The 14,767-nt window shown below is 41.1% G+C and overlaps 1 protein-coding gene across 5 annotated transcripts in view; it reads right to left on the reverse strand.

Moving 5' to 3' along the window:
• The window catches only part of tspan4a (tetraspanin 4a), a 526,989-nt gene that overhangs the window by 46,499 nt on the left and 465,723 nt on the right, over positions 1-14,767 (reverse strand). For all 5 annotated transcript variants that reach the window (XM_061887281.1, XM_061887282.1, XM_061887283.1 and 2 more), the window contains one exon: positions 8,713-8,844. In XM_061887281.1, the coding sequence (XP_061743265.1) occupies positions 8,713-8,844 (132 nt within the window). The remainder of the gene's footprint in view (positions 1-8,712; positions 8,845-14,767) is intronic.

Genomic DNA, 14,767 nt, shown 5'->3' on the forward strand with positions numbered 1-14,767 from the left:
GTTTATCCTTGCATAAAATGCTGGTGGGACAATACTGTTTATTGCTAAGACAAACTTGAATTGATCCAAGATGAATGAATATACAATTATATATATATATATATACACACACACATATGTATATACATACATATACATACATACATACACATATTATATATATATATATATATATATATATATATATATATATATATATATATATATATATATATATATATATATATATATATATATATATATATATATATACAGTACATATACAGTGGGGCAAAAAAGTATTCCTTTAAACACGACGAGTTGAGTTTATACCAAAAAGTTCTATTTTGGTTTAATTTGACCACATGACATTCTCCCAAATCCTCTGCTGTATCATCCATGTATCCATTTTGGTATAAACTCAACTCGTCGTGTTTGGAGGAAGAAGAATACTGAGTTGCATCCCAAGAACACCATACCTACTGTGAAGCATGGGGGTGGAAACATCATGCTTTGGGGCTGTTTTTCTGTTAAGGGGACAGGACGATTGATCCGTGTTAAGGAAAGAATGAATGGGGCCATGTATCGTGAGATTTTGAGCCAAAACCTCCTTCCATCAGTGAGAGCTTTGAAAGGTTGACCAAATACTTACTTTCCACCATGATTTATGAATAAATTCTTTAAAATTCCTACAATGTGAATTCCTGGATTTTTTTTTCATATTCGGTCTCTCACAGTTGAAGTGTACCTATGATGAAAATTACAGACCTCTGTCATCATTTTAAGTGGGAGAACTTGCACAATCGGTGGCTGACTAAATACTTTTTTGCCCCACTGTATATATATAGTTGTTTTTGTATTTTTGTCTTTTCCCCACTCACTTCATGACTGAAAGAATGGTGCTAATGCTACTTAGTGACAAGATAATAGGACGCACGAGCAAGCCAGGGATTTCCTGAATTCAGTGCAGAGGAGTTTGCAGGGGTGAAGAACAGGCCGCAAGGAGGCGGAGTTTGTTCTAAATTAATATTTGATATTAGCTGTCCTTGCGTATTATCTCTGCAACTCTAATTGCCTCTGGTAACAACCTGCTGTATCATTTGACATGTAAATATTCATCCTATTACACGCAACTATGCTAATGAACTAAAAGCGCCAAGCACGCTTTACTCATGCTAACAACCCCCGTGAAAGAATAAAGTTGAAATAATACGAATGTGGAACGAATCAACACCCACCCTCCTTTTCACCTAAGTTCAAGTCACGGTCACACAAATCAAATGAAAAACACAACCTGCTCCATCACACTGAATCATTGTCATTCATGATATTCATGGTTTTGGGCGAATGCTTTTTTTTTACAGCACCTTTCCCCGCAAAATACGGCTAGATTCAACGACAAAGGAAAAACATGCTATTAACGCAACAATTCCACAGAAAGAACCGCTTTAAAAATCCCCAACTGACCATGTCGGAATGTGAAGCATATAGAATCCCGGTTGTGCACTTTTTTTAATACAGTAGTACCTCAACTAACTTACGAGTTTTTTGAGAAATGAGGTGTCTCTCGGCTTTTTGTTGTGCTTTAGGTTGCGAGCATAATTTGACTTTGGAAACACTGCCTCCCCATCCTCCGTTTTTTTCAATCAATCAATCAATGTTTATTTATATAGCCCCAAATCACAAATGTCTCAAAGGACTGCACAAATCATTACGACTACAACATCCTCGGAAGAACCCACAAAAGGGCAAGGAAAACTCACACCCAGTGGGCAGGGAGAATTCACATCCAGTGGGACGCCAGTGACAATGCTGACTATGAGAAACCTTGGAAAGGACCTCAGATGTGGGCACCCCCCCCTAGGGGACCGAAAGCAATGGATGTCGAGCGGGTCTAACATGATACTGTGAAAGTTCAATCCATAGTGGCTCCAACACAGCCGCGAGAGTTCAGTTCAAGCGGATCCAAGACAGCAGCGAGAGTCCCGTCCACAGGAAACCATCTCAAGCGGATCAGCAGCGTAGAGATTTTCCTCTAAAGCATGGGTGTCAAACTCTGGCCCGCCGTGTAATTTAATTTGGCCCTTGAGGCAATATCAATTTAGCATTAGAGCTGGCCCACCGGTGTTATACAGCGTCGGTGGCGCTGTATAACACCGCATTCACCGCTAATACTCATAATTGCCAACCCTCCCAATTTTCCCGGTAGACTCCCAAAGTTCAGTGCCCCTCCCGAAAATCTCCCGGGGCAACCATTCTCCCGGATTTCTACCGATTTCCACCTGGACAACTATATTGGGGGCGTGCATTTAAGGCACTGCCTTAAGCGTTCTCTACAACCTGTCGTCACGTCCGCTTTTCCTCCATACTAACAACGTTGTAATGACTGATTGGCATAGTAATGCCAGGTTTGTCCCTCCGTGGATGCGTCGACAAGAACACAGCAATAGTAAGTTTAAATGATTTATTAAACTTAACAAAAGCAGGCTACGAACACAAATACTGGAGCTAACAGACAAAATAAACCATGGGCGCTAGCATAAAAGCTAGGAATAGAAAACATAAAAACTAAGACTGGCACAAAGGCACACAAAAAAGGAAAAATCATCAGCGTGAGAGCTGGAATAAAACAAAGGTTTAGCGTGAAAAGCTAGCGAGAATATACTTACATGAAGTCAGTCAATACTGTTGCTAAAAGGCAAATTTATGGACCCAGACTGAACAAAGAAAAGAGGAAAGCTTATAAAAGGAGAAATCAAGGAGAACCAGGTGTGTGTAGAAAACGAGGAGCAGGTGAAATCAATGTGTAACCATGGTAACGGACTAAACAGGAAGTAAGTGGGTCAGAAGAGACTGAAACAAAGATGGAAAAATAAACATGTGAAGATCTGAGTCACGGATCGCAACAAACGTGTCACATAATAATTGTGGCTTTTACACACACACACACACACAAGTGAATGCAAGGCATACTTGGTTGGTCAACAGCCATACAGGTCACACTGAGGGTGACCGCATAAACAACTTTAGCACTGTTACAAATATGCGCCACACTGTGAACCCACACCAAACAAGAATGACAAACACATTTGAGTTGAACATCCGCACCGTGACACAACAGAACAAATACCCAGAACCCCTTGCAGCACTAACTCTTCCGGGAAACTTCCAGCAAACTGACCAATAATTAATGTTCTCTTGCTATATCAAGGCTTGAATATTTGATTCATTCATTATTATTTTATTTTCAAATGTATTATTAGCCTGTGGAAAAAAATTGATATTTACCTCAGAAGATTGCAAATAGAAAAAAAGGCATTACATTTTTATTTAAATTTTATTTGATATGCCATTGATATTTTTTTTAATTATTATTATTTGGAACTGGATTTTGCATGTCACTAAAGTTATATAAGCTTTGCGTGTTCAATATTTAATGCAGAACTTGTTTGGGTCCCTGTTAAAAGGTTAATTTTATCAACCTTGGCCCGCGGCTTTGTTCCGTTTAAAATTTTGGCCCACTCTGTATTTGAGTTTGACACCCCTGCTCTAAAGAATAAAAACTGACAAGAAAAAGTGGATTTTATTGTCTTTATTCAGCTAGTTCTTTCTGTTTTGACTTTGTTATTACTAAAATAAGGACTTGTTGAGGCTGGAACTCATTATACAGAACCCCGATTGTGCACTTTTTTTAATACAGTGGTACCTGTCAGGCTTTCCCCTGACAGTTTGTCTATGTTTTAGTTTTTTCCTCTGCATTTGTCTGTTTCCTCTGTGTTTAGTATCTCCTGTCTTTAGTTCCTGTCTAGTGCTCTTATTTTGTGAGCTTCCTGTCTTGTTCCCTGAGGGCTGTGTTCCTCCTCAGCTGCGGCTGATTGGCAACTGGCCACACCTGTTGCCAATCAGCCTGCTCCTATTTGTACCTGCTTTGTCTTGTGTCAGTTGTTGGATCATTGTATTGTCATTCGGACTTGTCGTTGCCACATGTTGCTCTTGTCGTGTCTGTGATTCTTTTCAGCTATTACCTGTCGTGCTACATTTTGTCCTGGTCGTCGTAGCGGTAAGCTGTTCTTGTTAGCCATTAGTTATTTCCAGTTTTTCTGTTTGCTATCCTCTAGGTTCCATGCTAAAGTTCCTTTTTTTTCTCTAGCTTCCAGTGCTAGCTCCCTTAGTTTGTTATTCCACCCACGTGCGTGCTTTTTGTTTGTTCTTGTTGTATTATTTATATTGAATAATGTCTTCATATTCTATGCCTGCCTCCATCTCGGCATCTTGGGGTTTGTCAACAACTAATACCTCTGACAGTACCTCAACTAACTTACGAGTATTTTGAGAAATGAGCTGTCTTTCAACTTTTTGTTGTGCTTTAGGTTGCGAGCATAATTTGAGTTAGGAGACATTGCCCACCCCCCCCTTTTCCCCCTCTAAAGAAGAACAACTGACGACAAAAAGTGGATTTTATTGTCTTTATTCCTGACCATTGAAGCGACCCTGCTGTTAAAGTTAAGGAAGGCACCACAGCGCTAGTGACACTGTGTGTGCGTGTTGTTTGGGAGGCTGTAAAAGAGGACAATTCAGCTAGTTATTTTTGTTTTGACTTTGTTATTACTAAAATATGGACTTGTTGAGGCTGGAACTCATTATACAGAACCTCGATTGTGCACTTTTTTAATACAGTGGTACGTCAACTAATTTACGAGTATTTTGAGAAATCAGCTGTCTCTCTGCATTTTGTTGTGCTTTAGGTTGCGAGCATAATTTGAGTTAAGAGACAATGCCTCCCCACTCCCTTTTTTTCCTCTAAAGAATAACAACTGACAAGAAGAAGTGGATTTTATTGTCTTCATTCCTGACCATTGAAGCGACTCTGTTAAAGGGGAACATTATCACCAAACCTATGTAAGCGTCAATATATACCTTGATGTTGCAGAAAAAAAGACCATGTATTGTTTTAACCGTTTTCCGAACTCTAAATGGGTGAATTTTGGCAAATTAAACGCCTTTCTGTTTATCGGTCTTTTAGCGATGACGTCAGAACGTGACGTCACCGAGGTAACACACCCGCCATTTTCATTTTCACATCACAAACATCGGGTCTCAGCTCTGTTATTTTCCACTTTTTCGACTATTTTTTGGAACCTTGGAGACATCATGCCTCGACGGAGTGTTGTCGGAGGGTGTAACAACACTAACAGGGAGGGATTCAAGTTGCACCACTGGCAAGAAATCTGCCGCCAGACCCCCATTGAATGTACCAAAGTGTCTTCACATTTGACCGGCGATGCTAAGACAGACATGGCACAGAGATGTATGGATAACCTGCAGATGCATTTGCAACGATTAAGTCAACGAAATCACAAAGGTGAGTTTTGTTGACTAATGTGCTAATCAGACATATTTGGTCACGGCATGACTGGCAGCTAATCGATGCTAACATGCTACGCTAATTGATGCTAACGTGCTATTTACGCTAGCTGTATGTACATCTGAAACTAGATACCCACATTTAATGCAAAACAAACACTTACCAATCGACGGATTTAAGTTGCTCCAGTGTCACAAGATGCGAAAGTCCTGATCGTTTGGTCCGCACATTTTACCAGCGATGCTAATAAGGCAGCCATGCTATGGGCCACTTCATTAGGTACACCCATGCTATGGCCGAATAGCGTCAATAGCTATTCGCTCAATAGCTTCAATTTCTTCTTCAATTTCGTTTTCGCTATCTGCCTCCATACTCCGACCATCTGTTTCAATACATGCGTAATCTGTTGTATCGCTTAAACCGCTGAAATTCGAGTCTGAATCCGAGCTAATGTCGCTATATCTTGCTGTGGTAACCGCCATGTTGTTTGTACTGGCAGCCCTGTATGACGTCACAGGGAAATGGATAGTCGCATCGCAAATAGCGAAAATAAAGAACTTTAAAGCTTTTTTTAGGGATATTCCGGGAGGTGTAAAATAAAAAAAAAACAACTTCGAAAAAAAAACAATCCACTGGGAACTGATTTTTATTGTTTTTAACCCTTTTGAAATTGTGATAATGTTCCCCTTTAAAGTTAAGGAGGGCGCCACAGCGCGACTGACACTGTGTGTACGTGTTGGCAGGGAGGCTGTGAATGAGGACCTGTTCAGCTAGTTCTTTTTCTTTTGACTCTGGTATCACTAAAATATGAACTTTTTGAGGCTGGAACTCATTGACATTTACATTGATGGACAATTTTGCTTAAATTTGTTCTATTTACAAACCCTGTTCAAGGACCAATTAAGTTCGTAAATCAGGGTTTTTTGTTATACTTTTTGTACATATTTTCCGCCTCTGTAGATCTTGGTGTTATGAAACATATTCATTATTAATTTATTTTACTTATTTATTTCCTTCTTATGCAGTATATTTGGTTAGGTCTTGGTTTTCCAATGAGGCCTGACAAAAGTATTATGTCTTAACTAAATAATTATGATTAACACATTGTTTTGTATAATTTGACACATTTGTATACTGTAAGTAAGTTAGAAATGATTATTGAACATGATTAAATACAAGAGAAGGTTACTAATTCAGTGTTAATATGGGAATGGGCTTGGACCCGTATCCTTCTTTAGTGGGAAAGTTGGGCCCTAAAGTCGGGGGTTTCGGAACCCACGGCTCTTTAGCGCCGCCCAGTCCACTCTTTGAGAGATGTGTATATATGGAAAAATCCATCCATCCATCCATTTTCTACCGCTTATTCCCTTTTGGGGACGCGGGGGGCGCTGGCGCCTATCTCAGCCCTGTGATGAGTTGGCGACTTGTCCAGGGTGTACCCCGCCTTCCGCCCGATATATGGAAAAATATGAAGGAAAATGTTTTTGTTTTTATATGGTTTCTGCAGAAGAACAAACATGACACGAACCTTCCTAAATGTTAGAAATTCCACTGTTTATGTTTCACATTCTTCACTGATGAGAGTATTGGGCAAGCACCATTTTGTCCTGCTAATATTAGCGATACTTGAACTCATCGCAGTTTGTTTACATGTACAACGTTCTGTGATGCTGCCACAGAAATACGTGTTTTATGCCACTCCTTCTTTGTCTCATTTCGTCCACCAAACATTTTATACTGTGCGTGAATGCACAAAGGTGAATTTTATTGACTTGTTGGAGTGTTAATCAGGCCTATTTGGTCAATCCATGACTGCAAGCTAATCGATGCTAACATCCTATTTGGGCTAGCTGTATGTACATATTGTGTCATTATGCCTCGTTTGAAGGTATGTTTGAACTCATCTAATTTCCTTTACTTACATCCCCTGTGTATTTAATTTACATTTACATTTCTCATGACACACATTGTCTGGATGTAATATTGGCTGCATATCTGATAGTTGTTTGTGTGCCATGTTGTTCCAGACCACAGCAAACGTTACCCAGCTTTCAAATATTGTAATAAATCCATTAGAGAAAGACAGCCTGTTGTTTTCTTAAACTTGGACACACACATCTATACCTTTGGCCATTCTGAGCCAGGAATTTCCAGAGGCTTTCTCTTCCTGTGAGAAGCCTCCATTTTACTAACGGCTTTCAATGTTGCAAAAATGTGTCGAAAAAAAATTAAAATACAACATTTCTGTCAACGAAGATTTGCGTCAGCCTTTGATAGTAGGCTAATATAGCTAATATAGACACTTACATCATGTGTTGCCGTCATTATAACACTTATATACAGCTTTTGAAGTCATTTTGATAGTAGGCTAATATAGCTAATATAGACACATCATGTGTTGCCTTCGTTATAACACTTATATAAGGCTTTTAAAGTCATTTTGATAGTAGGCTAATATAGACACATCATGTGTTGCCTTCATTATAACACTTATGTAAGACTCTCATAAGTCTTAACTTTTTGCGGCTCCAGACGGATTTTTTAAAACATTTTTTTTGTATTTTTGGTCCAATATGGCTCTTGTCACGCCCATGGGATCAGGTTTTGTTTTTATCATGTTTGGTTTTATTTTTTGCACACTCAGTTCCTGTTCCTTCACTTCCTTGTTTTCTTTGTTACCATGCCAACTCAATTTTCACCTTTCCCTCATGTCACACCCCTGTCCTCAGTTGTCACACCTGTTTGTGATTATCATGTTCAGTATTTAAACCTATAGTTGCCAGGTGGTCAGCCTGGCGACTTTTCATACCCCGCCACTTTCTTCATGCCAAGCCATGCTATTTTCTCATTCCCTTGTCTCAGTCACAATACGTTTTTGTTATTCATGTCACAGTGCAAGTGTTTTGTTTCATGTTCATAGTTTATAGCCTTTGTGCTTGTCTTTTGTTTTCTAGTCAAGTTTGTTCTCCGCCCTCGTGTGCGCCTTTTGTTTGCTTCCTTTGTTTGTAATTTGTTGGTTTAATTAAATATGTACTCACATTCACGTCTCGCTCGTGCCAATTTTCCTTTGCGTCGGAGAAACAATCCAAGTCATAGTCCAAGTTGTGACAGCTCTTTCAACATTTTGGGTTGAAGACCCCTGCCCTAGGTCAAAAACATTAAGAATCCCTTGCTAGACTTTACTGCATTTCCTGTTTTTGAGTTCACAAACCTTAAAAGGAATACACTACCCTCTTGCTGTATAGTGGTTTGAATGTTTTTTGGGTTGTTTTTTTTTGCAGTGACTGATGTATTATTTAAGAAGCAAAGCAAAAATAAAAAAAGACTTAGAAGAAGAACAACTGTTAGAATGTCATGCTGGGACTTACCGCTGTCCACCATGTTCCAGGGTTGTCTAGGCCACAGTTGTCGCTGTACTCCAGGCAGCAGGAGTCCGGCACACGGGAGGCGTTGTAGACTTCAAACCAGTCGGTGTGGTTGGTCACGCCGCAGCAGCGGAACTGCATCATAGACAGACCATGAAGTCAGTTTTTGTTTTCAGAAAAAAAAAACCCTTTAAGCTCTCTTTTGGGCAATCCAATGATACTTCGGTTTTTGTGCCCTTTGTTTTTATTATGATTTGGTTTTTGACAAAAATTCCAGCCTAGTTTTCGCATACCATCCAGGTTATTCTAAAGCAGGGGTCGGGAACCTTTTTGACTGCGAGAGCCAAGAAGCCAACTATTTTTAAATGTATTTCCAAAAGAGCCATATAATATTTTTTTTTAACACTGAACACAACTAAATGTGTGCATTTTTATGTAAGACCAACATTTCTAGAGTATAATAGGTCTCTTATTCTTTGTAATAACTTTGTTATTCTGAAGCTAACTGTGGAGGGGGCGTGACCTGCAGGCCTGCAGCAAAGTGGGTTGTTGCCAGGACCGGCCTCAAAATCAGCAACAGGTGCGTAGACGGCCCACCTGGGCCTTGTTATCTAATCACCTGTCGTTCCGTTTATAGGCAGCAGCCAGGAGGAGAGACGGGGTTGGGGCTGGAGCTAGAGTGTGAGCGAGAACGAAAGAGAAAAAGACAATTGCTGGAAAGCAACTCAGAGACTTGTTGAAAAAAATAAAAATATTGTAACCCTGAAACAGGCTCTTATGTCGGTGCTCGGTGGTCTGAAGAACCCCCAGGAGGGCAAGCCCTAAACTAACCAATAATAAATAAATCACTTCTTACCCTTAATGCAACTTCTTCAACAAGTGCGGTAGAAAAAAAGGATGGATGGATTCAAATGCATGAGCATGTTTTATATTTTGAACGTTATTTTTAACACTTTGAGTACAAGTGGAATTATTCATTACTTATCGTGTTAAGCAATGTCAGCTCAGATTTATCCGAGAGCCAGATGCAGTCATCAAAAGAGCCACATCTGGCTCTAGAGCCATAGGTTCCCTACCCCTGTTCTAGAGCCAAACATTGTGCAAAACAAACTAGTCTGCTTAGTTGTCTGCCAGCAACTTGAGGGTTCCAGGTTCGATCCCCGCTTCCGCCATCCTAGTCACTGCTGTTGTGTCCTTGGGCAAGACACTTTACCCACCTGCTCCCAGTGCCACTCACACTGGTTTAAATGTAACTTAAATATTGGGTTTCACTATGTAAAGTGCTTTGAGTCACTTGAGAAAAGCGCTATATAAATATAATTCACTTCACTTGTATTATCCCGCATAATGCGGTGATCAAACAAAGAATCCCACTATGTTCACACTGGAGGTCAGTTACAATTTCTTTAAACATATTTGACATATACACTATATTGTCAAAAATATTTGGCTACCTGCCTTGACTCTCACATGAACTTGAAATGTCATCCCATTCCTAACCCATAGGGTTCAATATGATGTCGGTCCACCTTTTGCAGCTATTACAGCTTCAACTCTTCTGGGAAGGGTGTTTATAGGAATTTTCGACCATTCTTCCAAAAGCGCATTGTTAAAGTCAAACACTGATGTCGGTCGAGAAGGCCTGGCTCTCAGTGTCCGTTGTAATTCAACGCAAAGGTGTTCTATAGGTTCAAGTCAGGACTCTGTGCAGGCCAGTCAAGTTCATCCACACCAGACTCTGTCATCCATGTCTTTATTCGACCTTGCTTTGTGCACTTTGCACGGTCATGTTGGAAGAGGAAGGGGCCCTCTCCAAACTAATCCCACAAGGTTGGGAGCATGGAATTGTCCAAAATATTTTGGTATTCTGGAGCATTCAAAGTTCCTTTGACTGGAATTAAAGGGCCAAGCCCAATTCCTGAAAAACAACCCCAAACCATAATTCTTCTTCCACCAAAAATTAAACTAGGCATAAAGCAGTTTGAAATGTACCGTTCTCCTGGGAATCTCCAAACCTCGACTCATCCATCTGATTGCGAGATGGGAAAGTGTGATTTATTACTCCAGAGAACACGTTTCCACTGCTCTAGAGTACAGTGGGGACGTGTTTTACACCAGTGGTCCCCAACCACCGGTACCGGTCCACGGAATAATTTTTTATACATTTTTATTAATTCATTTTTTATTTTTTTTTTATTTTATTAAATCAACATAAAAACACACAAGATACACTAACAAATAGTGCACCAACCCAAAAAAATCTCCCTTTTTCACGACAAAAGAAATTTAAAAAAAGAATAAAAATAAAAAATTACCGTTTTTCCTTGAATTGTCGCCGGGGCACTAATTAATTTAAAACCTCTTCTCACCCCTGCGCTTACCAAAGGCATGCAGTAAAAGTAAGCATGCACTAATTATTTTAAAACCTCTTCTCACTCTTGCACTTACCAAAGGTATGCAGTAAAAATGTGAGTGTAATGTAAGCTTGGACCTTAAATCCCACTGAATAGCTCTTAATCTTCTTCCCGGATTACTGGTATTAAAATCAGCCTCCACCATTTTGAAAATGATGACAGGTGACCAGGCGGTAATACTAAGCATGCGCTAATTATTTTGGGAAGCGAGTTTGACCCGGCAGTAATTCAAGGCAGGCGCATACTATATGACCTGCGGCAATTCAAGGAAATACGGTAAATAAATCCCTGGGCCGCGGGACAAATGATCAAGCGTTGACCGGTCCGCAGCTACAAAAAGGTTGGGGACCACTGCTTTACACCATTGCATCCGACACTTCGCATTGGACTTGGTGATGTATGGCTTAGATGCAGCTGCTCGGCCATGGAAAGCCATTCCAAGAAGCTCTCTGCGTACTGTACGTGGGCTAATTGGAGGGTCACATGAAGTTTGGAGCTCTGTCGCAACTGATTGTACAGAAAGTCGCCGATCATTTTGCACTATGCGCTTCAGCATCCGCTGACCCCGCTCTGACATTTTACGTGGCCTATCACTTGGTGTCTGAGTTGCTGTTGTTCCCAAACTCTACCCTTTTCTTATATTAAAGCCCACAGTTGACTTTGGAATATTTAGGAGCGAGGACATTTCACGACTGGATTTGTTGCACAGGTGGCATCCTATGACAGTTCCACACTGGAAATCACTGAGCTCCTGAGAGCGGCACATTCTTTCACAAATGTTTGTAGAAAGTCTCCATGCCTAAGTGCTTGATTTTATACACCTGTGGCCGGGCTAAGTGATTAGGTAGGACACCTGATTGTGAACATTTGGATGGGTGGCCAAAAACTTTTGGCAATGTACCCATTCATCCATCCATCCATCTTCTTCCGCTTATCCGAGGTCGGGTCGCGGGGGCAACAGCCTAAGCAGGGAAACCCAGACTTCCCTCTCCCAAGCTACTTCGTTTAGCTCTTCCCAGGGGAACCCGAGGCGTTCCCAGGCCAGCCGGGATAGTCTTCCCAACGTGTCCTGGGTCTTCCCCATGGCCTCCTACCGGTTGGACGTGCCCTAAACACCTCCCTAAGGAGGCGTCTGGGTGGCATCCTGACCAGATGCCCGAACCACCTCATCTGGCTCCTCTCGATGTGAAGGATGGCAGAGCTTCCCAACCTATCTCTGAGGGAGGAAACTCATTTCGGCCGCTTGTACCCGTGATCTTATCCTTTCGGTCATGACCCAAAGCTCATGACCATAGGTGAGGATGGGAACGTAGATCGACTGGTAAATTGAGAGCTTTGCCTTCCGGCTCAGCTCCTTCTTCACCACAACGGATCGATACAACGTCCGCATTACTGAAGACACCGCACCGATCCGCCTGATTCACTCTACCCCCACTCGTGAACAAGACTCCTAGGTACTTGAACTCCTCCACTTGGGGCAGGGTCTCCTCCCCAACCCGAAGATGGCATTCCACCCTTTTCCGGGCGAGAACCATGGACTCGGACTTGGAGGTGCTGATTCTCATTCCGGTCGCTTCAAATTTGGCTGCGAACCGATCCAGTGAGAGCTGAAGATCCCGGTCAGATGAAGCCATCAGGACCACATCATCTGCAAAAAGCAGAGACCTAATCCTGCGGTCACCAAACCGGAACCCCTCAACGCCTTGACTGCGCCTAGAAATTCTATCCATAAAAGTTATAAACAGAATCGGTGACAAAGGACAGCCTTGGCGTAGTCCAACCCTCACTGGAAAAGTGTCCGACTTACTGCCAGCAATGCGGACCAAGCTCTGGCACTGATTGTACAGGGAGCGGACCGCCACAATAAGACAGTCCGATACCCCATACTCTCTGAGCACTCCCCACAGGACTTCCCGAGGGACACGGTCGAATGCCTTCTCCAAGTCCACAAAGCACATGTAGACTGGTTGGGCAAACTCCCATGCACCCTCAAGAACCCTGCCGAGAGTACTTTTGGCATTGTAGTGTAAGTCAAATATGGTTTCAATGTGACTGCAGTCTGAGGGTCCAGGTCATCTGACTACAATTCGGCTTCCTCTGCACTGGCCTTGGCAAGGACATTATGCAAACACCCCTGTGTGACCTTTGCAACGAACGATGTACTAAAATCCCTTCCCCCCCTTTCAAGGATATCTGGGACGTTTTGACTCTGTTCCGTGACGCCGAACAGAGTGACTTCAAGGCTTTCTGAAAGACACTACGACACCCCACTCCCTGTCCAACGCCTTCTTTGCTTCACCCCCCGCGGTATGATGGGGCACGGAGCAGCACCCCTGGGGGCTGCAGATTTCAGCCCCAGATGTCCCCCATCCTGTGGTAACATTCTCCTTCATTTGGCCTGTTTTATGCAGATTCACACGTGTACAGTTTTATTATTATACCGATTATAATATATTCTGTAATTGTTTTTGGGTACCTCTTGAAGGCCTACTGAAACCCACTGCTACCGACCACGCAGTCTGATAGTTTATATATCAATGATGAAATATTAACATTGCAACACATGCCAATACGGCCTTTTTAGTTTACTAAATTGCAATTTTAAATTTCCCGCAGAGTTTCTTGTTGAAAACGTCGTGAAATGATGACGCGTATGATGACGTGTGTTTGTGACGTTATTGGTTAAAGCAGGGGTCACCAATCTTTTGGAAACCAAGAGCTACTTCTTGGGTACTGATTAATGCGAAGGGCTACCAGTTTGATACACACTTAAATAAATTGCCAGAAATAGCCAATTTGCTCAGTTTACCTTTAATAAATATAAATATAAATATATATATATATATATATATATATATATATATATATATATATATATATATATATATATATATATATAAATATATATATATATATATATATATATATATAGAAAAATGGGTATTTCTGTCTGTCATTCCGTCGTACATTTTTTTTTCCTTTTACGGAAGGTTTTTTGGAGAGAATAAATGATGAAAAAAACTATCTGAACAGTTTAAAAGAAGAGCAAACACGAAAAAAATGAAAATTGTTAAGATCCGTACTCCGATCTTCCCATATTATAGTTTGTTGCATTTTTATTCACTCTGTCGTTCTACCCTCATACTTCCTGTTTAGTCATTACCATGGTTACTCATCAGTTCACCTGCTGCTCACGCCCCGCACACCTGCTACAGATAATCACCGTCACTTTATAAGCCGTCCTCTTTTGTTTGTTCAGCCTGGGTTCATGATTTGCTTTCACGCAACAAGTTACGCCTGCACTCTACATTGTATGTATATTCTCGCTAACTTTTCACGCTCAGCCATTTGTTTATTCCAGCTCTCATGCTGTATGTTTTGTTTTTCTCTTTAATGTGTCTATGTGCCAATTTAGTTTTCATTTTTGTATATCCTAGCTTTTATGCTAGCGTCTTTGGTTTGGCTTTTTATTAGCACCACTGTTTTGTTTCATAGATCATTTTCGTTAAATAAATTGTTTATATTCTTACCTTTGCTGTATTCACTTAACGCATCCTCGAGGGAATCAAACCCGGCATCACAATGCCGAACAGACGTAACAAAAATAAAAATTTGAAACATAGTTTATCATCAATTTCGACTCT

Source organism: Nerophis ophidion, linkage group LG25 (assembly GCF_033978795.1).
Source record: "Nerophis ophidion isolate RoL-2023_Sa linkage group LG25, RoL_Noph_v1.0, whole genome shotgun sequence".
Classification (NCBI taxonomy): Eukaryota; Metazoa; Chordata; class Actinopteri; order Syngnathiformes; family Syngnathidae; genus Nerophis; species Nerophis ophidion.